The sequence below is a fragment of the Haliotis rufescens genome, unplaced genomic scaffold, assembly GCF_023055435.1.
Source record: "Haliotis rufescens isolate VD_foot unplaced genomic scaffold, xgHalRufe1.0.p SCAF_1, whole genome shotgun sequence".
Classification (NCBI taxonomy): domain Eukaryota; kingdom Metazoa; phylum Mollusca; class Gastropoda; order Lepetellida; family Haliotidae; genus Haliotis; species Haliotis rufescens.
The window spans coordinates 30,236,867-30,262,523 of record NW_025963779.1 but is presented as its reverse complement, the minus strand read 5'-3'; the positions used below and the strand labels follow the sequence as shown (position 1 = coordinate 30,262,523).

At 45.2% G+C, this 25,657-nt stretch overlaps 2 protein-coding genes across 2 annotated transcripts in view; one reads left to right on the top strand and one right to left on the bottom strand.

The window, feature by feature from the left end:
• Positions 1-1,670: 1,670 nt before the first annotated feature.
• Positions 1,671-7,631, bottom strand: LOC124123947. The gene is made up of 7 exons (XM_046487155.2): positions 7,587-7,631; positions 5,907-5,985; positions 5,481-5,595; positions 4,556-5,221; positions 4,092-4,286; positions 2,914-2,981; positions 1,671-1,946 (listed from the first exon to the last, which is right to left on the bottom strand). Exons 1-7 carry the CDS (start codon positions 7,604-7,606, stop codon positions 1,812-1,814), a joined length of 1,278 nt encoding a protein of 425 aa, XP_046343111.2. The 5' UTR covers positions 7,607-7,631; the 3' UTR covers positions 1,671-1,811.
• Positions 7,632-8,233: 602 nt separating this feature from the next.
• LOC124114107 (uncharacterized protein KIAA0825-like) overlaps positions 8,234-25,657 on the top strand; it is a 43,063-nt gene continuing 25,639 nt past the window's right edge. Inside the window, exons 1-9 of the mRNA XM_048394535.1 lie at positions 8,234-8,403; positions 10,332-10,515; positions 11,038-11,209; positions 12,478-12,818; positions 13,533-14,113; positions 14,680-14,820; positions 15,084-15,313; positions 21,453-21,596; positions 23,699-23,820. Of these exons, the coding sequence (XP_048250492.1) occupies positions 10,367-10,515; positions 11,038-11,209; positions 12,478-12,818; positions 13,533-14,113; positions 14,680-14,820; positions 15,084-15,313; positions 21,453-21,596; positions 23,699-23,820 (1,880 nt within the window). The 5' untranslated portion in view covers positions 8,234-8,403; positions 10,332-10,366. The remainder of the gene's footprint in view (positions 8,404-10,331; positions 10,516-11,037; positions 11,210-12,477; positions 12,819-13,532; positions 14,114-14,679; positions 14,821-15,083; positions 15,314-21,452; positions 21,597-23,698; positions 23,821-25,657) is intronic.

Below are 25,657 nucleotides of genomic sequence, written 5' to 3'. Positions count from 1 at the left end.
GTTTCGGCCAAAATTCACATTAGAATCATCTTCCCGAGGCAAGCGTGTCCACTAGCCTGTATCAAAGCCTAGTTCTACAAACAACAACAACAACAATAAAAACAGGCAACAAACTTTTAAATAAAAAGGGGCTAGTGGACGCTCTTGCCCCGGGAAGATGCATGAGAATAAATACTACAGTTAATGCACAATACTTGACAACAAAACTCATGCGTACTCATTGTACGAATATGCATGAATTTCGCTAAAACGCCCTGTGTTAAGAATGCGGGTGGGTGTAAATGCAGGGGGAAATCGTCGTTAGCTTTGCCAAGATCGTCTCCATTTTATGGCTATAAGCAGTAAGCATCTACCATGGAGGTTCTGGTCTGCTTGAGGGAAGGATCACAGACCATGAACAAAATGTACACGACCCGGAAGAGGCGACTAAGAGGATCGGGTGGTCAGGTTCGCTGACTTGGTTGATGCATGTCATCGTATCCCAGTTGCGCAGATCGATGTTCATGATGTCAATCACTAGATGGTCTGGTCCAGGATGGATTATTTACAGACCGCAGTCATATATAACTGAAATATTGCTGAATGCGGCGTTTAACATTAACAAACAACAAAACAATTGCGTAGATCGAAGCTTATGATGTCAACCACTGGATTGCCATATATAGCTGGAATATTGCCGAGTTCGGCGTTAAACAACAAAAATATAAACAAAACAAAATATACACTAACGTCACGTTAGTATAGACACTGCATGTTGAGGTATTATCCCCACAATCGCACAGACGACGTGCGTACTATCTCTCAGGTACTTCCGGTCCTCCATGCTTGACAGCAAAAATACTGAGATTATTGAGTAAAAAAATATGTTGTTCACCCCACTATAATAACTATTGCAAATAACATTTTCACAATTGTCCAACAACGTCACTATTACGCCATGAGACCATAGCATGTCGTCATAGTACAAACGAACCCATGTGGAGAGACCCGTGAAGATCCGGGGTAGAATAGGTCTTCAGCAACCCATGCTTACCGTAAAAGGCGACTATGTTTGTCGTAAGGGGCGCTACCGGATCGGGTGGTCAGGCTCACTGACTTGGTTGATGCATGTCATCGATCCCAATGCGTGGATCGATGCTCATGAAATCAATCACTGGATTGTCTGGTCCAGACTCGATTATTTACAGACCGCCGTCATATAGCTGGAATATTGCTGAGTGCGGCGTTAAACAGCAAACCAACAAACCAACAAACCATATACCAATATCTGCATGTGGTGTGTCTTCCTTGAGCCAATGTACCCAGCAAGTACGTATTCCTGTTTCTGGCGAGCGAGCGAGATAAATTCAGGTAAGACAAGCCTCATCGGGCCATTGCAATAACGAACGTCACCGGTAAAAGTCTTCACTATTTTACTATATTCATCACATTCAACATACTATTTATCATTGGGTTTGTGTGGTCCTGACTCGATTATTTACAGGCAACCGACATACAGCTGGAATATTGATGATTTCGGCGTTAAACAACAAATATACAACGAAAGTAAATTGATAAGGATGTGTATGTTAAACACGCTTGGTATGAGCAAAGACGTATATACAATATCTATAATACGTCTGTGGTATGAGCAACAGAATCTTTATCTAAAATGACGATACCAACACCAGTTCTAGGTAATATACATGCTTTATGTAATGAAGAGGCATATGAGGGTAATAGTCCTCGGAGGTAGCATCCGTTACAAACTTGCGCGTGTGTACATGGTTTTGTGTAAAAAAATGCCATATCCATTAAAAGGCCTGGGTTTTCTACGTGCTGCCAATCAAAGCCAGCAAGGCGTCCATCTCGCGCGATAGCTCTTCCTGTTCTGCACGTCGTGCCGCCCGGTCCATAACTGTCCCAGCTCGTGTGTCCATGGCAACCTGTGCGGACACGCCCTGATTCTGGAAAAGACGTGGTCATCATAATACTCAAGCTCTGGGCTTATGCAAATCATTTGCAACAAATAGTAATTGCCACGTTTTTAAGAATAAAAAACAGCTTATTTAACATTATAGCTAAAATGGATAGAATTATCGTTAACCACCCGCATGTTATCAAAAATCAACGGGCCACTGTAACTTGATAATGCCCTAATATTTCTTGTTAGGTGACGTCATAGGATAGGGATAGGTGACGTCACGTTGAATAGTGACGTCATCTGGTTTGTTCTATGACGTTTCCATATTTGTAAAAGTGGGTCAGTGACATTCGTGTTGATTGCAGTAAATATTTCAAAACCGATATTGTTGTTTCTTTTTATTTGATAACAAATTCCATCCATTTGAGCTATAATAACGGTAACACTATTTTTCAGGGCATTATTATTTGCAGAAGCCCTCGGTCTTTTCAACTACCCTCCTTCGTCGGGCTTCTGCAAATGATAATGCCCTGAAAAATAGCGCTACCCTCATATTAAACACGGTTTACGCTGCACAGTTTAGGATTTGCAAGTAAGTTTCCGGGCCCGGCAAATTTGGAAAGAAATTGCCGCGAAGGCACTCTAGCTCACTGGATATGTCAACAGTTTATGATATGTCAACAAAGACAATTTAACCATTTAAAAAATATCAGTATTAAATTAAAAATTCAGAGATAAGCCAACTCTATCTACGATGTGTCCAGAAATATATAAATGAGTGCATGGGCGTCTGACAACGGACACAGCAAGTAGCGTGTGTCCCAACACTACGTATGTGTTAGATAATTGTAATTTGGTGTGTAAATTCAACGATTAATGTACACAGTTCAATCTTTTAGACACATCGTGTGTATATAGCTGGAATATTGCAGACTGTGTCATTAAACAACATTCGCTCAGCAAACGCAGCAAAAGCTGGTCAATAATGAACTCTATTTTATAACGCTCACCGATTCTGTGATTCTCACTTTTTCCAGTGCTGATGCGGGCGTGTCTCCATCTGGTTGGGCCGTTCCGTCTGAAGCACAAGCTTCAATCTTCAACCAGAATGCTTATTGAATATTTACTGCCGGGCAATATAGGTTGTAGCAGGATCACAATGGGTACATGGGGTGTTATGCGTCCCGCGTTAGGTTTTATACTACGAGCCGGAGGCCAAGAACCGGCTTTTTGCTTAGAAGCGGAGTACGAGGGATTTATGCTGCCCCTACGAAATCCACTTGAAGCCTGTCTTGCTCGTGGCGGGGTATATGGGACATATTCTCCTGCTGAGAAACTTATTTCCCTCCAAGGCGGGATGCATAGTATTTTATCAAGATCACGTAGACCAATCAGATCTCATCATTCTGACAGGAAGGTATGATAAAAGAAATTATATAATTGAAAATAACTGCTTCGCTCTGCACCTTATTGTGTTCTGTGAACTTGCGACCCCCGTGAGACGTCATGTGCAAGTCACCTGCTGTGAGATACTCATTAATATGATGCATGCTTATAACTTCGCCAATGGTACCAGTAGCATATACATCCCCACCAAATAACCATTTTTTGCCTGTTTCATTTTTAGGCGTCATGAAACACGGGTGTATACTTTCTTTTGCCCTACAGTTTACTATGAAATGTATTTAAATGTCCTGTTCCGAAACAGACGCAGATATACAGTGTCTGACATGATCTCAAGCTGCAAGCAGCCAGACAGACATAGTATTTTCCCGAAACTAAAGAATCTACGATTCTACATAGCCCAGAGTGATTAAAAAGACACCCAAGTGTGATTGGGGCTACAAGAATAAACAAGAAATAAAGTCTTTGAGTGGCATGTAGAAGTGATACACACAAGTAAGAGAATTTATGGCTGTCAACTTCATTATTATGACATCCATAAATACTCTTCCTTAAACAAGAAATGTTTATTCGAAGCTGATGTATTAGATACCGTGTTCGTAGTTATGTTTTGGACCTTACGTTTGAAATATTTCGGCCAAGTAACGTTTTGATAACTTTTGTAATTGTTTAGTCAAATCCAATTTTCAAGTGTATATACTGTATTTTGCCCGGCATTTTAAATACATATTTATACTTGCGTCTAGCTGACATTTTGATATCGCCTGCTGAGAGATCTACTCACATTTCCCTTGTTGAAGTCCCATCTCGTGGTCCTCTGCCGAGTTTGTAACCTCTCTCCGTCTCTTATGGACCCTCCTCTTTCTCCAGGCCTCTTCCGTGACCTCCAGGTCCTGCAGCAGATCCTCCAGACCAGCCAGAGGGTCTGGGTATGGAAGAGACGGGATGGAAAGGATCTCTCCATGACTCCCATGGCCATCTGGACCCAACATAAGAACCTATTGATACTGTGTTGAGTCATAATTTGATATGGGTGAGCTGGAATTTGGTCGTCATTTTTGTTTATGAATTCAAAAGTGGGCAATTTGGTATGCCTTTGGTCCAAATGTTACATTGACCTATCTACGGGTACAGGTCCCGACATGGGTGTTTGACTTTTATGATGTATACATTCGTTTACATAGCATATGTAGTGCGTTGAATATCAACTTGTTACTATGGTAACCATGGCCAGAATGATCAACATACCATGTTCGATGTGCATGGTTGCATTCCTCCTCTCTGCTATCCTGCAGGGGGTTGTTGGTAGGTTCCCCTTTGAATCTTTCGCATCCGAGATCCTTGCGATACAAGTCTGCCACCTGGCCTTCCCTTGTGTTCCCATACATCCAGGGCCAGAAGAGCCCTCTTCAGCCTCAGTCTCGCTTCCACTTGTCCACATGCAGAGGGGGACTGATGCCAGAATGTTTCGCTGCCTGTTGTTTATTTCGTTTCTGATACAATCTTTGTTCAGCTGAGCTACATTCCCCGGTGAACAATGGATCTTTGAATTGCGATCGCGTGCCTTACTGCGCCGCGCCATGGAACCTGGGCCTATCGCATGTTTCTCCTGTGTGTTAGGTGACGAGGAACCGGATCTGGTGGATTTCGAAAGCTTCTTGGGTTCGACGCAGACGGGATGCTGTAGGATGGTATCGTCGCCCACTACTGTAACCTCCGATGGCACCATGTCGCTTCTCCTTTTCTTACGTGAAGTTGTTCTAGTTGGAAATGTGTCACTTCCGGGGATCTCCGACTCATCTTTTGAGAACCCTTGCACGTCAGTCTTCCTTTGGCCACGTAGATTCCCACACTTCCTTCTTGGTCCCTTCCGACCATGCTGACCTTCGTGTCTGGGCGAACTTCTCTCTGGCGCTACAAAACATGATACACATAGACAACAAACACCGGTGTTACGAGCATCTCGTGTTGTTAAAACGCGCATTGCGTCCATTAGTGCCTGTTATATTAGCTTTATTTTGACATGAAACATTCGTGTGAAGCCCATGTCTGGCGTCCCCGCCGTGATATTGCTGGAATATTGCTAAAAGCGGCGTAAAAATCATATTTACTCACTCATATGGTAAGGAAGGGAAACGTTGAGACTATGACGTGAGTTGTACCCGAAACCTACCACTGATACCGCTATCTCTGTGTAGTTGTCTGTAGAGGTCGATGGCTCTGTCCCCTAGTTCGGTTAATGTATGGGCGCCGTCCTCATCGTTGTGAGTCTTCACCAGACTCCGAAACTTTTATCAAAACGTAAAAATTGCACTTCAAATATATTATTCTTGAAACTAATATACTTCATAAACTCCTTGGAATGCATGCCTGGTTTTATGGTGCGGCACATGCTGTTTATTATTAATGTTTTGTTACAGATTATGTCCACTTTACTCTCTCCCATTCCTGGTGTCTCCCGCCATGATATCGCTGGATTATTGCTAAAAGCGGCGTTAAACAATTATCAGTCACACACTCATTGACTTGCTGTCGAAATGAAAGTATTATGTTTTAATAACCCGAATTGTACTCAATACCGAAAGAACTCACAACTTACAAATGAGGTCACCTTGGCTCCGACGCTTGAGGTCGACCTTGACCTTGTCTGACGTTGTCGACCAGACATCTTTGTTTGTCTGCAAAAGACATCCACTATCTCGTTACCGCAATTCTAATGCAATCATAGCTTTTAGTCGTTCCGTTGTTCTCTATCATGTTACTCTGCCTGAAGTCGGGTTGGTGTACGGATGTGTATATGATTAAATGCATACAGCTTCTTAAAATTCTGATTTTGGAGTTAGGGTTGTGTTGTCTGTAATGAACACAATATTTTCATGGGACATGATTTATTTCTCTTCGGGTATTGTGTGTACGTTGCAGAGAAATTAATTTTTTAGCAGACTATAAGGTTCTAGCTAACGTGGTAACGTGCTAAGCTGGGTTCAACTTATCTTCCGTTCCAATCCAAGTTTCGCCGCACATGTATCAATCATGGATTGCCTTCCAAAGCCATCACCAGTCTGATGCGGGAAGAGATGTGCAATCTGCAGGGGATTCGCACCACACACACAACCCATTTTCAAACACTTAACATGTTACATGCACACAAACATCCCCCCCCCCCCCCCCCCCCCCCCCCCCCACACACACACACACACACACACACAAAATGCTGGGGGCGTTGGGATAGCCTTGTGGTCATTTAATGCGTTCGCTCGTCAATATAATTCAATATACAAAACAAAATTCACAAACACTTTATTCAAACCAGTGACCGCGACTTTTCGGGTTTTCCAATGCGTTTTAAACAGATATTGCAACAGTTACTGAAAAGTAACCATTTCTAGCTTTTCCTCCAATTACCTGGCGATGGGGTAGCGTGTTCGCTCGTCACGATAAAGACCCCGTTTCGATTCCCCATTAATGTATGGGTACAATGTGTGAAGCCCATGTCTGGTGTCACCCGCGCTGATATTGCTGGAATATTGCTAAAAACGGGGTTAAACCATAAGCGCTCACTCAAAATGCTGGATCTGTCTGACACAAATAGCGCCAGGTCTCTAATAAGCGGGTTGTTATAAAAATAAGTTCTCTTTCGCTCTCTATCTTAAAAAATAAGTTCTGTATCAAGAACATCGACTTCTATTATATGTCGAGGCCGATGATCAGCCCCAAGTCTGTAGCAAATGTCATTACAAATTCCCAAACTGGAATTACAAATCCATGTACATGTAGTTTAAGTTATAACCAATGTTATGGCTTTGTATGGGTGAATTGTATTTCACTGATAACAGGACGAATAAATAATGGCGAAAAGGCAATGTTAAAATGTCCCCTAATTTGAGAAAATAAGAACTTTAATAAACATTCCAATTTGGATAAGATTCTTCACAATTTGTCTGCCAAGGGCACTTAGCTTGGAATCCTAGATAACTCCTTGGGTCCCGTTCCACAAAGTGAATTTAGCGCTAAGACTGCCCTAAGTCTACGTTACAGTATGGGAGTTACGATCGTCTTCGCGCTACGATCGCTTTGTGGTCAGTTTATTAGTGACTGTAGCGTATGTAACACGGCAGTTGAAATAGTAAGTCCCGAGACTCCAATTACCACCGGGGCTTCATCACCCGCCGGGTTTGGGAGCTTGTTAAAGAATAGGCGCCGGAGCGCTTATTAGAAGAAATACGGTGGCTGGAATTTCTCTGTTAAAACAAAAAACAATAATTCATAAACGCCCTACCTCATGATGCCGTCTTGCATTAATACGGATCTATATTATGACGTCATACGTCTGTTCTACCATCGTCGCGTGTTTTTGTAATGTAGCATGTGTCACGTGATTTCTCTAACACATTAGTTCGTAAGTTACGTGTCACTTCGAGAGTCACGGCTCATATACTAGTATTAGCTGAACAAAATTTCACAGTAAAAACCGGAGATTAAATTTCTTATTTGATCGGCATTTTTTCTAGATTAAATACTCACATATTTACATTCACAACATTAACAAAAGTCATGTTATGATGAATACTGACTTAAACTGATGTAGTTTAGTGGGGTTGGGTGGGTGGGGTTGAGTGAAGGGGTCCGTGCCTTCGTTGTATGGTGACAGAGCAATACAGCCGCACCCGATCTGTATGTGGTAACATGATTAAAATTCGTATACCATTTAATAAAAAAAAATTCATTAATCGAGAGCTTACAAAAAAACACATATGCGCATGCATATGTGTTTTTTCATCTTTAAACGCGTGTCATTTTACATATACATATGTTGCTATTATTACTTTAGCAAAGTATGTTTATTTATAAAGCAATTCCTTCTGGAAACTATTGTGTCGTGGTATGTATTACCGAGATTAAATGTATTACCTCCCTTTGAAAAGGGCAAGTAATCCCTCATTACGAAAATGCCAATGCCCAAATGGGTTGTTCCATAGAGATATTTAAGAGAAATTTCACATAAGTTAATATGTCGTCACCACTGAATTTTGACATGAAAATTAACTATATTCTTTCAACGATGTGATTCCGAAGAAAACACCAGCTCAAAGTTGGTAAGCCAGACAGAGAACATGTAATTTGATATGTTCATGATGTTAGAGACTGTTTATCTGTTTATCATGTCTGCTACTAGTGCTGTTTGGGAATCGATTCTCACTTCTCTGCGCTGATACACTTACGTTATTAACATGTGGATTGTTACAGTCACCAAAAGGCAGTTGAATGTGAATAATTTGTTCTTTTAGTTGAATCATCTGTGGTTGAATGTTTTGACAGCGTGAGTCAACATGGTGTAATAACGTGTGCCGGTGTATGTTCGGGAGAGGGTGCAGACTAGGGGTGCAGACTAGGGGTGCAGGCTAAAACGGCACCTCAGCAAAACGTCACCGATTTCTCTGGCGAAAATGGCACCGCATTTGGCGAAAACGGCTACTATGTGTCGGGCGAAAACGGAACCTCTATGTTTAATAACGATAACAACGATTTTTGTAGTAATATATAGGGTTTATTTACATGGTATTTGATGTATTGAGTACATCTGAAGCCGTAATGTGAATATCCGATAGGTTTGGTACTCTCATTTCATACGATCACCTCTTCAATGACGGGAGCTACGCATTTCACACGGCGGAAAGGGAAGTCAGTACGGCAAATTTCTCTATAACGGGGCCATAGAAAGTCCGGTTCCACTGGTCACAGTTATCACATGATACAGCATGTTGATTTTTTTCTGTCATTCTTCTCGCATGCAACACATCGAAAGGCCATTGTGAATAGTTGTGATCTGACAGCACCATGTTAGGCCTATTAAATACAGTTTCAGCTTAAATTGAGTAAAGGTTCTTAAAACTTCAAAGCGTATAGTGAATAAAAGTCGGTGAGTAAATTGGAGTAGGGGGCTAATTTCTTATTTGTTTTATTTCACAATTAGTTGTGTTTGTAAGAGACGATGTGAGTTTAATTTCTATTATCTTTCGTCAAAGCATGTTATGTTTTCACCATAAGTTGAGTTGCGTATAAGCTAAGTTGGATTATAGTTGGAGCAGAGGCTAATTTCTAATGTAAACTTGTTTTAACATCTCACAATTATTGGCCTTTGCAAGTTACAATGTAAGTGTAATATCATTCATTTGACCAAGGTAAAAAAAAAAAAAAGGTGCCGTTTTCGCTCCAGTCGAGGTGCCGTTTTCTCTTGAGTCGAGGTGCCGTTTTCGCCAATCGGTGCCGTTTTCGCCCGGTGACGTTTTGCTGAGGTGCCGTTTTCGCTATAACCCCAGACTAGTCATGCTACTTTACTAGGCGTTGCTGTTACTTTAAATGAGTTTTAAGTTCACATTCATTCTCAATGTGTTACTAATAAAATATTTTCATTAATGGAATTAGCTGCTAAGTCGAATTGTTGTGGAATTTTGCACAGACCTACTGCTTCACCTTTTCTATGCACTGGGCTCCATTCCACAAAACGATCTTTGTGCTACGTTGATCGAAGACTCTGATAAAGTATGGGAGTTACGACCAACTTAGCACTAAGATCACTTTGTGGAACTGGGCCCTGGTCACTAGGCCTAATATGTAGTGTAGCTATGATTGACACATTTATAATGTTCTGCTATAGTCAGATGCTGATTTTGCACCGTCATTCATAATCTTAGCCAAAGTGCAAATTACATCATATGAAATTTTGTGTACCCCTTGTTCCCCTTTCGAACAAAATAATGATTTTTCTCTCATATTGCCTGCCAAGGGTGCTTAGTTTTCAGATGTGGTGAATTCAAAGACACTGCCAACTCGTAGACATAATTTTCAGTGAATTTGTAGGAACATTTTTATATTGGAATGGAATGATAATAATTTATATTATCAGTACACTTTTACATCATGTTTGCTCTAAACAGGAAGACATGGTAGCCTGCTGACTAGTAAAACATTGAGTAGAAATAATGATGTTTTGAAATGTGTTAAAAATCCAATGTACCGCCAGGCTTTCAGCAACTAGAACACTGACATCCCCTCAGCATGGATGTGACTGGACTGAATCACATCGGGGATCCTGCCCAGCTGCCGTCATTCAAAGCTCTTCTTCGTGGTGGTCCAGTGCCCTCTACTGCTGCACTTGATGTCTTCATCACTGATCTGGATATAAGGCTGGACCAAAACTCAAAAGAGTAAGCAAACTGTTTCTTCATTTAACTTGATCCTACCAATCATCTGGATCATATATTTTGTATTTTGTTCCGTTCTTCTATATGAAAAGCTCATGCCATGACTTTACATGTGTTCAAGGAATATCTTTCAAAGCTTGTGAAGTGTCAGTTAATATGTCATGTTAATGTCAGTTTCTGAGGCCACAATTTAATAACCTTTGTTTTGGGAAAACCTACTTGAACCAGGAAAATGGCTCTGTCTGAACAATTTTGTATTTAGATAAACAGACACTGACACACACACCAAAATGAAGCCATTTAAGTGAGGCAACATAGCAATCATCATAATCATTTGATTTTGTTATTGATCCCTATTGATAAGTTATTCCTTACTTACATGTACCTATCTCTGATGTTGCCCAAGACAGAAATATTTTTACTAATGGAAAGATTTGAAAGACATATTTACATCAGTAGAAATGTTTTCAGTGTGTTTCTAAAATTTGCTAAAACTTAAAGAGATCTTATTGGTATGTGCTACAGGTTGGATGTGTGTCTCCAGTCTGTGCTGGACTTCACGAATGAACTCCCAGGAAGCAAGTGTTTCACCTCTCCCAAGGAGGGCCTCACACACATGCACAACAGCCATGTGTTGGAGAAGGACTCCTGCTATGACCCTGAGATGGAAGATGTCATGGCTATGCTTACTTATCTCGTAAGTCAGTTAGATATGGATAGATTTTTGTTGATAGGTTCTTGCCTTTGTTACTACTGCCACTTTAACCACACAGGGTGACATGCAGTAGCAGACTCTTGGATGTAGTTCTTGGTATTCTGTTGTTAAGAGTAAGTTTGACAATTTTTAGAAATATGTTTGTTGATTTTATTTATTACTTTATTTAATTTACGAGTTGCTTAAAACATTTTTATACTGCTCTTTGACATTTTCGATATGGACCCATTGTCGAAGCATGTGTCCTAGATTTTATTTTTCAATAACATTCGGGAAATAGTTAATAATTTTAAATCTGTTGATAAAATATAAATTAAAATGAAATGCATATATTCAGACATTGTGAAAAGTGATAGATTTAATAAATGAATGATATGACAGGTAGGTTCATATAGCTATATATTATTTTGACGATGCTACAGTGTGGCAGGTATTCCAACCTGCGGTGTTGAAAGAGTTAACAAGTGGAGTACTTTAAAGCTTGACGCTGTTTCACAGTGCAAACTCAGTGTTATGATTCATTTACTGTGTTTACAGCTTAAAATAAACTGTAGGCTGTAAGGGCCTGCAGAAATATAAAACTATCAGCCTGAAAACAAATCTGTCATCCTCGGGCCTACTGGCCAATGTTTATTTCAAACACTGTTTCTTTTTGTTATATATGCATGAAACTGAAGGTTGTTTTTGCATATATATAACAATATGCACAGTCATAGTTATGGGAACATGACTGGATCATACAGCCATAGCCCTACTCCAGTAACTGCCCCCTCACCAACTGCTTCTGCAATCTGTTAAGTTATCCATATAAGAGGCCTATACAAAGCTGCAACATTTACATGACAGTCGGTATTTTCTTGTATGTATTGCAGAATTGTTTTTCAGAAAACACAGCAAGGGGTATATAATTGCCTAGTAACTATTACAAAAAGACATTTGTGTTTCATCAACATTTGAAACAAGTTTGTTTTCTACTACTGAATCTCTGACAACAAATTTAACTTGTTGTGTATGTTTATAGTAAGCATCCCCTTTGTCAATTGTCAAAGTGCCCAGGGCATTTATGATGGCAAGTATGGTATCCTTGGTGAAAAGATGGTTAAAGCCATCGGCCCCATTCCACAAAGTGATCTTACTGCTAGACTTCCGTAAGCCAATGTTAATGTATGGGAGTTATGATCACCTTATCTCTAAGAATGCTTTGTGGAACATGGCCCTGGTGTTGAGGTCTTGGATGTTTGTTCTTGCAGCATAAGACTTTAGAGCAGTGTCCTGGGTGTGAGGAGGCTGTTCTCCAGGAGATCCTGACACTGTCCTCAATAGAAGGTCTCTCTCTTCCCCTCAAGGCCTCGGACACAGACTCTATGTCCATGTCCATGGTGTCTCTCAACATGGTGGTGGACAGCGGGGACCAGCTCATTGAGCAGAAGTGGAAGAAAGTCACACAGCTACTCAAGAAACATTTCGTGGACCGGCTGCTGCAGCTGCCAGTCAGCATGATGGACAGCAACCTCAACGTACTGGTCAACATGAGGCTCAACCTGCTGCAAAGCCTGCGAGCCATAGCCCCGGACGAGGATGTGTGGAATAGGTAGGCAGAAGGATAACTGAATAAGCTGCAAGTGTTTCACGTCTCCCAAGGATGGAATGAGAGTTTCTGGAAAAACATGATTCTGGAAAAACATGATTCTGACTAAAAGTGTTTTTGTGTACATTTTAATATACCCCATTCGCCTCATTAGGCGCCCTGTTCTAATAAGTGCCCAATGACCAACTTTCATACCAATTTGTAAGTATAATCTGTAAGCGCTCCCTACTAAGACTAAACATTTACGTGACAGTCCATATTTTCTTATGTATGACAGATGATTTTTACAGAAACCAGCAGTGTAAAAGGGGAACGTGATTGCCTAGTAACTATTATCAAAAATTGTTTAGTGTCATCTAGGTTTGAACTGAGTTTGTTCATTGCCGCCTGATCTCTGACAACTTATGTAACTTGTGTATGATTTTATTAAGTGCCCTCTTCAACAATTTTCTTATTGCCCAGGGCGCTTATTACAGCAAATATGGCAGGTCCTTTAATATGTTAAATATGTTTATCCTCTAAACATGCTAAGGTAAGTGTTTATATTACTGTAAGTTAACTCAGTCTGTGCCAAACTTTTCCACTTGCCTCAGCTTGTTTTTCATAGACATGTTTTAGTACACTTTATCTTAACAGACAGCTATTAGCTGAGCTTACTGGACAGAAAGAAATATTGAAGATGGCTTCAGCTTGCTAACTAAATGTTTGTGTTCCCAGGTATCGGTCACTGCGGACACAACAGCTGGAGAAATGTTTCAGTGATATGTTGCCGGAGCAACCGTCTGAGAACACAGACTACAAGGCCTTCAGCCATCACTGTAATGCCATGGCAGACATCATCATCAGCATGCTTGACGAGGACTTCATTGTCCTCAACACCGGCATGTTCACTAAGGTCACCGGGGTGTTCAAGGCCCTGCATGACCTGTACCTGGAGAAGTACAGCGACGAGATGTCCCTGCTGGTGGAGGAGGTGTGTGATGAGATCAGCGAGGTGAGGAGCAAGGGGCTGGCTCAGTCCCACAGTGAGTTCGGCTTCCAGAGTAACCACCATGGCACTATGGCTAAAGGAGGCCTGGCTCAGAGTCTGGACAGCATGGTGACAACATCCACAGCGGCGCAGGCTGCACCAGCGGAACCCAAGTCCTACATCCCACAGACATGCATGAAGTCCCTGCTGCAGATTCTCTGCTCCATCCTGAAGATCGAGGAGCATGTGGATCAGCTGCTGAGGAACACGTCATGGGATGTGTGTGGCCTAGCAGGCAAGAAGAGCAAGAGGAAAGGCAGTCTCCGAGGTAACATCATCACCCATATTTGTCCGCACTGAATGGTAGGGGTGGATGCCCTGTAGATGATGCAGATAATAGTGAGTTTGGTTTAACATCACTTTGATCAGTATTTCAGTTATATCATCAGTGATGCAGGTCTTGATGTTTGTCACTTTTGGGAAGATCTGGGTTAGAATTGGACTTCAGCAACCCGTGCTTCTTGTAAGAGGCTACTAACAGGATCAGGTTGTCAGGCTTGCTGACTTGATGCATGTCATCGTATCAAGTGTGTAGATCCATGCTCATGATGTCAATCACCGGATTGTCTGGTCCAGATTTGATTATTTACCGACCGCCGTCATAGAGCTGGTATATTGACAGTGATTAACATGGGTGGCATTAAACAACCTACCAACCAAACAACGAGTAGGGGTGTGATGCAATCAAACCTGCTGATGTGCTTTGTTCTTCTGCTATCATATGATTTCTTGCAATACTGAGTAATAAGTTAGCATGACAACAGTTACAGCAATTTTGCACATGTCTCTTTAAGATCTGTATAGTTTTGTGTATCCATTGTATTTGTATTACAGGAGTGTTGAAGCCAAGTTCCAGCCCAGAGATGAGTCGCCATTCAATGAATCTGAGCGGCCTGAGTAACAGTGAAACAAACCTTGATGGCTCTGTATCCTCCTCCGTGTCCTCACTACACAGCAGTACAGCAGCTCCTAAAGGTGAGTTGTCCCAGGACTCTCTCTTCCTGACACAGTCAGCCCTACATTTCTGTTATCTGTTGACTCTGTTCCTTACATCACAGTACAGCAGCTCCTAAGGGACAGTTATCTTTAGACTTTGTCCTTGCTATATAGTGGTTTAGCCCTGAAGTGTTCAGTATTATGAGGACACTTGTAGCAGTGTACTGTATAATACTAGTCTCATAATACTGTCCTAATTTTCCAACACTCGTGTTTATTATGTATTATTCCTCCATCTGCAGTGATAGAGAGAACAAAGACAGAGGACAGACTTCACTGGGATTGGAAGATCATCTTCAAGAAAGTGTCATCTGACCTAACACACGCAGTAGAGGCTGACCTTCATGAAGTCATGTCAAATGGCCTTGACATTGACCTCAGACAGTGGGAGACAAGCAGGAAGCTAGAGACGTGCAATGTTCCAGAAATTCTTCATGGAGGAAAGCTTGATTATCCCAAAGTTGTTTCCAAGGTAGTGAATGAAATAACATCCGTCATCAGATTATATCATGTGTATATGCCAGTAGTGTTAGAATGCTCTTTTCAGTCAGTGTCTCGCTGTTTAGAAGTATACCCAGTAAAACTACACAGTAATACAGGTATTCTGGTTTACTACAAATCTACACAGAAATTCATTCACAAATGATGTTAACCTCCGTAACTGATTGACAAAATGGTGAAAATGTGGAATTAATTCTGCTCTCACATTATTATCTCCCCTGTATCCATGACTACAAAATGTCAGTGATCGACTGACAATGCGGCGTAATATTTACTTTAGTACGTAGAATATAGGATCAGTATGCACAATCAGTGTCAATCACTGTCAAACACTTTAGTTCCCAATATAACGCAATAAATATTGCAATACATATACATATTACATTAAGTAATACGTTACCACTGTTATACCGAGGCTGTTGTCTCCCACAACTGCTGCTATAGCGAAATCTACCACAGAGATCTCAATTACCTCATGCAGCACGTGCGTAGCCACCCAGCTGCCATGTGACACCCTTCACTCTTGTCTCCTTCGTCTGCTTAGCAAGACGTGTTTTCTCCTGCTGAAGCGTTCCTTGAAGATTTGGTGATATTTGTTATAGTTTATTCTCTAATAAACTGTGCTTTTATGGGGCGTTGCGGTAGCTACGCTTGGTTATAATTTTCCCGCCAAACGGAAAATTTTTCCCGCCCTTTTTTCTATATACTTGCGGGGTTCGCGTATGCACGTTGTGTTTTACGTTTCCCCTGTTCTTGTATGTTTTGGGGGTTAACATCACTTATTTCTTTAATAAAAGTTCTATGTGTATGTTATATGTTCACATTGCTCGTTTATTTTCTTGTGAAAATGTTCGTTTGTGAATCATTGTGGTGCGTGCGTTGTAACCATGTTTTGTTCTTTGTTTATAGCAAACAATCAATGTCTGACATGGATATGTCCCCAGTATCCACCCCCTCTACCCCTGCTCCTCGGAGTTGTGGGGTGTGCAGAAAGTTTTTGTCGTCACGGATCCCCACGATCGTTGCCCGCGGTGCAGGGTTCCTTGCGGGGACACCCGGTGCATCCTGTGCGAAGGTCTGGGGCCTGCGGAGTTTGAGCGGTACCGGCTGTACGTACAGTCCGTCTCCACCCCTGTGGTGGCCGGTTCGTCCGGTCGGGGTCCCCGTGCGGGTACCACCTCCTCGGCTGCGGCGGATCCCCTTGCGGCCCTCTGGCTGTCTGGGGATTCCGTCGCCGCATTGTTGTCGAAACTTGTGGTCTCCAAGCTGGCGGCCTTATCGCAAGATAGGCTGCTGGCTGTTCCGTCCCCGGCCTCTTCGGTGGCCGCGGGGTCGGCCGCGGGGTCCACCGGTAAAGCGGCGGATCTCTTGGCGGCCCGTGTGCTGTCCGGGGATTCCGTCGCTGCATTACTTGCATAACTTGTGGACTCCAAGCTGGCGGCTGTTCCGTCCCCGGCCACTTTGGTGGCCGCGGGGTCCACCGGTACGGCGGCGGCTCCCGTGGTCACCGGTCCTTCCCCCGAACCGTTGCTCCCGCTATCGGTTTAGGACCGCGTGGCCATGGTTTATGACCTCTTCGAGGACATGCCCCGGCCGGTACCGCGGGGAATCCACGACTGTGGGTTCCTCCGAGGTATACGATGAGTCTTCCGACACGGCTTTCCCCGCATCAACCTTGCTGCGCGGTTTCAAGCCTTCCTTGGAGAACGCCTTCGCGGCGGCCTCCGGTCGGGGTCTCCCGTTGCCTCCGACGTCGTGGAGAAAGGGTTTCTTCCCGGTACATGACCTTGCCTTTCCCGAGGCTGGTCCTACCGCGGAGGCCCATGTTGAGCGGTTGGGTGTCTGTGCCCCTAGGGCTGCTACGGTAACGCAAGCTACCTTGCACCAGCTGGACGCCCTCGCTCAGCACTCCATGTCTCACGGAGACACTTACTTGGCTGCAGCGGCCAGTCTGGTCGAAGGTTCTCCCACGGACCGTGACCAACGCTTTTACAACTGCCTGCTCAGTTTAAATGCTTCCCTGGAGTTCCTTGCCGAGGACTCTCGGCACACACTTGCTCTTGTTGGGTCCCTGCATAGGCGCCTGGGTGCCGCTCCTAACCGGAGCGCGCCCCAGGCTGCTACGTCCGGTAGGTCTAAGGGGTCGGGTTCTTCTTCCTCTGGGAAGTAGCCCCGCCCTGAGGGCTCCGGTATGGGCAATCAGCTGCCCTTTCGCGGGAGGTCGGGGAACTGGGGGAAGCCCAAGTCGTCTAAGGACGGCAAGGGCCCCTCCAGGTGACTCTCATTGGAGGGGCTCGTATGCCGACAGCGCCAACTTCGGTTGGCCCTTAGGCGAACCCGAGTCACTTGGCCCTGGACAGTTGCGCCTGCCGCAGCCTGTCAGGGCCCCCTCTCCTTCCCCAGTGGGAGCCAGACTCCAGACTTACTGGGAGAATTGGGAACAAGTGTTCGACGACCCGTGGGTGGTCAACACGATTCGGTACGGCTATCGGCTTGATCTCAAAGCAAATGCGCCGCTCACCGTTGCCCCGTTGGCAGGTTTCGATTCGGAAACCGATCTTCCCATCCTCGCCGATGCCATCGGCAGGTTGGTGGAGAAGGGGCAGTACGGATATTTCTCGTTCCCAAGTAGGACAGTGCCGAACTCAGAATGATTCACACGTCCGCTCCCTGGCTGTTCACCTGGTTAACCACCCCCATAGTGGGGTTCCTCCACAGGAGGGGTGTCCGGTACTTTGCGTACCTGGACGACTCGCTAGTAGCAAATCGAATGACGGACACCCTGTCACGCCATCTCGTTTTCGCACGTCGGCTCTTGGAGCAATTGGGGTGGATTATCAATCTCCCCAAGAGCGAGTTAACCCCTTCTCAGAACTTGCTGTTCATCGGAGGTCGGTTCAACACGGTGTCCCATCGCCTCTTTGTCCCCCCAGACCGGTGGCACAAAATTCAGGCGATGATTGCCAAAGTCTTAGCGGTGCAACAGACTGTTCACTTTTGGGAACAGCTGTTAGGGCTACTTGTATCAGCCCAGGACTGCACCGCACGGGGTCGTCTCCAACTCCGCCCGCTGCAACGGTTTTTAATCCAGTTGTTAGCAACGGAGGTGAACAGTGCGACCGTCGCCCTCCCGGATCGGCTCCGACCGCATCTGGAGTGGTGGACGGTCCCTTACATTGTCTTATCAGGAGTCTCTATGCGGCCCTAGAGACAGTCAATCACTGGCAGCATCGTCTCGTCGACGCCCGGCTCATGCTGGCGACCGACAACACGACGGTAGTGTCCTATGTGAACAAACTGGGGGGAACCCACAGTCACTCGCTACTCGATCTCACGTTCGAGTTTTACGCTCTGGTGGACAGTGTCCCGTGCCAGATACGCGCCCGTCACATCCCAGGTGTGCGGAACGTACTGGCCGATGCTCTATCGAGGCCTCAGGATCCGAGCCCCACAGAGTGGATGCTGAACCCAGTAGTGTTTCAGTGGCTGTGCGAACGTTTGGGTCGTCCGATGGTCGACCTGTTCGCAACGCGGTTCAACAATCAACTCCCGTTGTTTGTATCACCAGTCCCGGACCTGAGGGCCATCGATCACGATGCTCTCGCGTTAGACTGGACAGGCTTGGTCGCTTATGCTTACCCGCCGACAGCGTTGATACCACACATTCTAAGCCGGCTCCGAGGAGTTCGCTGTCGAATGTTACTGATCGCGCCCATGTGGCCGAACAGATCGTGGTACCCCGACTTGCTGACCCAGGTCACGCAGTCACCACTTCCACTGCCGGATCTCTTGATCCACCCTCACACCCGTCAGCTTCATCCAAACGCAGGGCAGTTCAATCTGCACGCGTGGATGTTGTCACCGAGCGTCTGAGCAGTAAAGTTTTTTCTCGCCGGGCGTCTCGGGCATACGTTAGTATGCATCGTGATTCTACCCAGAAGGTGTATAATGCACGTTGGGTTATTTTCACGAAGTGGTGTTGTAAACATCACATTCATTCGCCAGATAAGGTATCTGTGCAGGATATTGCTCGTTTCATGTCTCACTTGCGAGAGACCCGGAAACTCTCCGGGGGTTCCATTGCCAACTATGTCTCGTCCGTTGCTACGGTACGGGACGTTGCTATGGGTACCAGTCTCTCCAAAGAGCCGGTGATACAGGGTATTATCAAGGGTTTCAAACAGCAGGATCTTAAGAAGGGCCGCCTTCGGGCACCGTCCTGGGATCTTTCCCTAGTGTTGCAATCACTTACGGAAGCTCCGTATGAACCCTTGCATAGTGCTTCGTTCCGGCATGTGACTTGGAAAACAGCATTTCTACTCTCCTTTGCCACGGCGGCACGTGTATCCGAAATTCATGCACTCGATGTCGCCAAGGTACGATTCGATAGGGGTGACGAAGAAGCGGTCCGCCTGGGCCTGCTCATGGGCTTCGTCTCCAAGAATCAGAGAGTCGGGCAAACGGAGAGAGAATTCACTGTAAGATCACTCAAAGAAATCTTACATCCTGCTGATACTGAGGACAGAGCGCTGTGTCCGGTTAGGGCCCTTAAGTATTATCTTAAGGCTTGGAATGAACGTAGACAAGGGCGTGACCGTCTGTTCATATCGTGTAACCCTAATCGCACGGTTGACATAACTCGCAACTCGATTGCGTTGTGGCTTCGTTCTGTCATCAATCTGACGTACTGGTCTTGGGGGTTACCGGTAGCGGGGTCAAACCCGCACGAGATCAGGGCGCTAGCGGCAACATTTGCCCTACACTCGAATATCTCTGTTCGCAGAATATTACGAGGTTGTTACTGGCGTTCTGACTCGGTTTTTGCCAATCATTACCTCAAACAGGTCGCTGATGCCGTCGTGGAGAGTGTGCACCGTCTTGGCCCGCGGATCGCGGCGCAAGCGGGCACCTAAGGGGTGTGCCCAGCGCAATTCCGAACTCCTCAGGCGTCTGACCTTGCACGGTGGTCAATCTGGGTCGACTCCAATGTTCCCACTGCCGTGGGTACAGGAGTTGGGGTCCCGCAAACCTGCGCACTCACACCACAGGTGAGGGCGGCTTTTTGTGTGCTTTGTCCTTATTTGTATTTTGACAATTATGTCTTTAATTGTCTTTTGTGTATCCCAACCTTGTGATGCATGCTTACAAATACTGGAATTAGTCACGCGCCTAATGCATACTTTAAGTAGGCTTGCTCTGGGATATACGGTCTGAATGAAATTAATTTCCCTCTTTTCGACTGTTTAACCTGATCTAAGATTAAGCTCACGTGGATACAGTGTTCTCATCCGCTGCGGCGATGAAATACCTATCCAGTGGGGCCGTTTGGAGTCACCAATCGTTTTGGCAATGACGATTGAGCCTTACGGTATGCGCTTGACAGTGCTTTGGTATTCCTATAGGGTAACGCCTAGCTAGGTGCATGCGCATCGAGTGCTTCCGCCTTGGTGTTTACTTCCGCTGGTCGGAAGGAACGCTAGCAGACAGGATTCGGGTTGTAGGTGCTCCCCACCGCCTACTGTGGTAGTCAGCCTCGGTATAACAGTGGTAACGTATTACTTAATGTAATTTGTAGAATTTTCCTATTCGGAATATTCTATAAGTAATACGTTACCACTGGGCTGCTGCCCGCCCGTCCGTCCCCCGAGCACTTGCTCTCGCAGGAGACAAGAGTGAAGGGTGTCACATGGCAGCTGGGTGGCTACGCACGTGCTGCATGAGGTAATTGAGATCTCTGTGGTAGATTTCGCTATAGCAGCAGTTGTGGGAGACAACAGCCTCGGTATAACAGTGGTAACGTATTACTTATAGAATATTCCGAATAGGAAAATTCTACAAGTATTGCAATAATTGTACAGTAAACTACACTTATAATGCACACGTTTATAATGAACGGATGGATACAGTGAACATTTCTTTGGTCCCGTCCATTTGACATTTATATATGCTTATAATGAACTACAGAACAAGCTAAAATTAGTGGTCCCTTTGAGTTCATAATTACTGTAGTTTACTGCATTGCAATACCATTATTTTTCCAATGCACAGCCCTACTCTACAGACAGAACAGGGATACAACTCACCTAACCTGTTTGTTGCTCTGTGTCCAGGCTGTGTTTGACTTCTTCTCTGCCGCTGACAACTTGCTGCCCCTTGCGCGAGCCGGCCGGGACGGAACCTTCCAGACTGTTAGGTCTGCCTTTATTGAGGCCATCAACCTTGGGCTCAAGAACTTCAATGTTCATTTTACAAAGGTCAGAATATGTAGAGAATATGTATTATTTACCTTATCCTGACTCATACTTATTGCTTGTGGCATCTCATTTCCAAAAAATAGTGGAAACTTCAAGAACAGACAAATCAACCATGGCATTCTACATAAATCCCCAAGGAATGACAAGATTGGCAACCTTGCTGAGATTAATATTCCAACTGAACAGACACACAGACAGCCTGAATCTAAGATTCATCCCAGGAGTATCAGATGTATTAGCGGACGCCCTATCCAGGCCATCCAAACCATCACCAACAGAATGGATGTACCATCCAGTTGCATTCCAGCTTGTGATAAAGCAAGTAGTTTGCCCATCAGTTGATATGTTTGCAACAAGATTTAACAGACAAATAGCAACCTTTGTCTCAGCAGTTACGGACCCTCAAGCTTGGGTCAACGATGCACTGGCGATATTGTTGGAGGGACTCCCTGCATATTCGTTCCCACCACTAATACCCCTGATATCAGGCACACGGGCCTGATACTGCTTTTGGAATAACCACTTTGGCCATCTAGAACTTGGTTTCCAGGCCTCATAGCAATGGCTAAGAAGCCAACCCTAAAGCTCCCAAACTGGCCAAATCTTCTTCTGCATCCTCACACAAAGCATGTTCATTCAAGACCAGATCTCCACGAGCTTCACGCATGGAACTAGAATACAATCAGCCTCACTAGATGAGGATATTCAACCGGAGTACATCTCCTTGGCCCTTTGTAGATCTATGAGGAATTTATATAATGGTAAATAGAAGAGTTTTGACCAGTTTGCAAGGTCTAGGGGTTTTAAAAGCAGCTGAAGCCTCTTCACCACAAGTGGCAGAATTCTTATGCCACCTGAAAAGGCCAAGAAAGCTTGACACTGGGCACATATCTGGCAGCTGGTAGCTCTGCCCTCTCTGTACAACGGAATCAAGCTTACCAATGTTACAGAATTGATAGCACTTATAAGATTTTACAGACTTGAAGATCAACAAAAGAAATTAAGAGCCCCAGCATGAGACCTGAACACTGTGCTCAAGCATCTCACCAGCAATGCCTATGAACCTCTGGAACAAGCTGACTTCAAACATCTGATGCAGAAAACCTTCTGTTCCTTCTGGCACTACCCACGGTGGCCAGAATGACAGACATTCATGCTATCAACTTCAGCCGTGCCAGATTTGACAACAGCGATCACGCATCGGCTCAACTTGGTCTAAGATGGTCTACCACCAAGAACCAGCTGCCACGGCAACCGGACAGACAATTCCACATCCCACCGCTCTCATACATCCTTCGATCAGAGGATACTGAAGATTAGTCACTATGTTGTCAGAGCCTAGCCTTCCAAGAACAAGCTCCAGAAGGCGGAAGTTATAAAGGCTATTTAATCCTTTATCAAGGAATCCTTCAGCTGAAGTCTCTAGAACAACCATGTAAAGTCAGAGCTTAAGCTTCCACCTTTGCCTTACGTGGCATCTGCCCCATCCCGATGATTATGGAAGGCTGTTTTTGGAGAGTGGACTCATACACTGAAGCGCCCACCAGGCCGCCCTTCTTCCACCTTATATGTGTTTCAACTGTAGGTAAGAGAATGAGACTGACACGTCAATGGGATTGGTCCGGTGTGCATTCACTGCTCAGGGTGCGTTAGTGTGGGCTATTTTTCTGTTCCTTTTTACTACCTTTCAGAAATGAGATGGAATAAGTGATAAGTAAGAGTCAGGATAAGTATAAATGATATTTTTACTTTAAAAAATGCATATCTGTGCTTGACAAATATATCCTTGATGAATGGTACTAAATTGGTACTTAGTGGCTAACGATGCTAACAGCTGTATTCATGACTCAGTTTTCTGTGGGCAGTTGTCGCACCGAGATTAAGAGTTGACATAACTTCTTATAGGATAGCCTTGAGTTTTTGTTTTTTTTGCTATATTAGTTGGATTGTATACGATATGGGAGTGCCATGTTTTTGATGTAAATTTCAACACTCTTGAGAGACATTTCTCCGATCAGGGTTTGTAACAATAACTAAAATGTGTCCTGTTTCTAAATACATTTATGAGTTCAGAAATGAGTCAATAGCATGTCTGTATTCAGCTGTGCAAGGATGTCCCGAGCCAGGCGCCACTGTTCAGCATGTATGTCATCATGTCCAGTGCTGCGTACATCAGGAACCAGCTGGTCCACTATGAAAAGGTCCTGGTGTTTGACGAGGCAGGGTGAGTGGATAGGATGGAAGAAAGTTTTCTATTACTTGTCAAAGAGTCTAGAAATCTGTTCGGACAGGCAGTATCTTGTGAAACCCATACAGGTCCACTGTCCAGCTTGTACAGACATCCATGATGTCATGATGTTAAATGTGATTGTCCCGATTACCTCTTTTAACAGTGGTTAAATTACATTAAGTAATACGTTACCACTGTTATACCGAGGCTGTTGTCTCCCACAACTGCTGCTATAGCGAAATCTACCACAGAGATCTCAATTACCTCATGCAGCACGTGCGTAGCCACCTAGCTGCCATGTGACACCCTTCACTCTTGTCTCCTTCGTCTGCTTAGCAAGACGTGTTTTCTCCTGCTGAAGCGCTCCTTGAAGATTTGTTGATATGTATTATAGTTTATTCTCTAATAAACTGTGCTTTTATGGGGCGTTGCGGTAGCTACGCATGGTTATAATTTTCCTGCCAAACGGAAAATTTTTCCCGCCCTTTTTTCTATATACTTGCGGGGTTCGCGTATGCACGTTGTGTTTTACGTTTCCCCTGTTCTTGTATGTTTTGGGGGTTAACATCACTTATTTCTTTAATAAAAGTTCTATGTGTATGTTATATGTTCACATTGCTCGTTTATTTTCTTGTGAAAATGTTCGTTTGTGAATCATTGTGGTGCGTGCGTTGTAACCATGTTTTGTTCTTTGTTTATAGCAAACAATCAATGTCTGACATGGATATGTCCCCAGTATCCACCCCCTCTACCCCTGCTCCTCGGAGTTGTGGGGTGTGCAGAAAGTTTTTGTCGTCCCGGGATCCCCACGATCGTTGCCCGCGGTGCAGGGTTCCTTGCGGGGACACCCGGTGCATCCTGTGCGAAGGTCTGGGGCCTGCGGAGTTTGAGCGGTACCGGCTGTACGTACAGTCCGTCTCCACCCCTGTGGTGGCCGGTTCGTCCGGTCGGGGTCCCCGTGCGGGTACCACCTCCTCGGCTGCGGCGGATCCCCTTGCGGCCCTCGGGCTGTCTGGGGATTCCGTCGCCGCATTGTTGTCGAAACTTGTGGTCTCCAAGCTGGCGGCCTTATCGCAAGATAGGCTGCTGGCTGTTCCGTCCCCGGCCTCTTCGGTGGCCGCGGGGTCGGACGCGGGGTCCACCGGTAAAGCAGCGGATCTCTTGGCGGCCCGTGTGCTGTCCGGGGATTCCGTCGCTGCATTACTTGCATAACTTGTGGACTCCAAGCTGGCGGCCTTATCTCAGGATAGGCCGCTGGCTGTTCCGTCCCCGGCCACTTCGGTGGCCGCGGGGTCGGACGCGGGGTCCACCGGTACGGCGGCGGCTCCCGTGGTCACCGGTCCTTCCCCCGAACCGTTGCTCCCGCTATCGGTTTAGGACCGCGTGGCCATGGTTTATGACCTCTTTGAGGACATGCCCCGGCCGGTACCGCGGGGAATCCACGACTGTGGGTTCCTCCGAGGTATACGATGAGTCTTCCTACACGGCTTTCCCCGCATCAACCTTGCTGCGCGGTTTCAAGCCTTCCTTGGAGAACGCCTTCGCGGCGGCCTCCGGTCGGGGTCTCCCGTTGCCTCCGACGTCGTGGAGAAAGGGTTTCTTCCCGGTACATGACCTTGCCTTTCCCGAGGCTGGTCCTACCGCGGAGGCCCATGTTGAGCGGTTGGGTGTCCGTGCCCCACCGGCTGCTACGGTAACGCAAGCTACCTTGCACCAGCTGGACGCCCTCGCTCGGCACTCCATGTCTCACGGAGACACTTACTTGGCTGAAGCGGCCCGTCTGGTCGAAGGTTCTCCCACGGACCGTGACCAGCGCATTTACAACTGCCTG

What these genes read in the sequence shown, in the direction of transcription:
- LOC124123947 (XM_046487155.2), bottom strand. Translation starts at nt 7,606, where the DNA reads ATGCAAGACGGCATCATGAG. An exon ending in ATGCAAGACGGCATCATGAG is followed by an intron (nt 5,986 to 7,586) that starts GTAGGGCGTTTA and finishes TGTCTTTTGCAG; the next exon opens with ACAAACAAAGATGTCTGGTC. An exon ending in AAGTGAGAATCACAGAATCG is followed by an intron (nt 1,947 to 2,913) that starts GTGAGCGTTATA and finishes CGTCTTTTCCAG; the next exon opens with AATCAGGGCGTGTCCGCACA.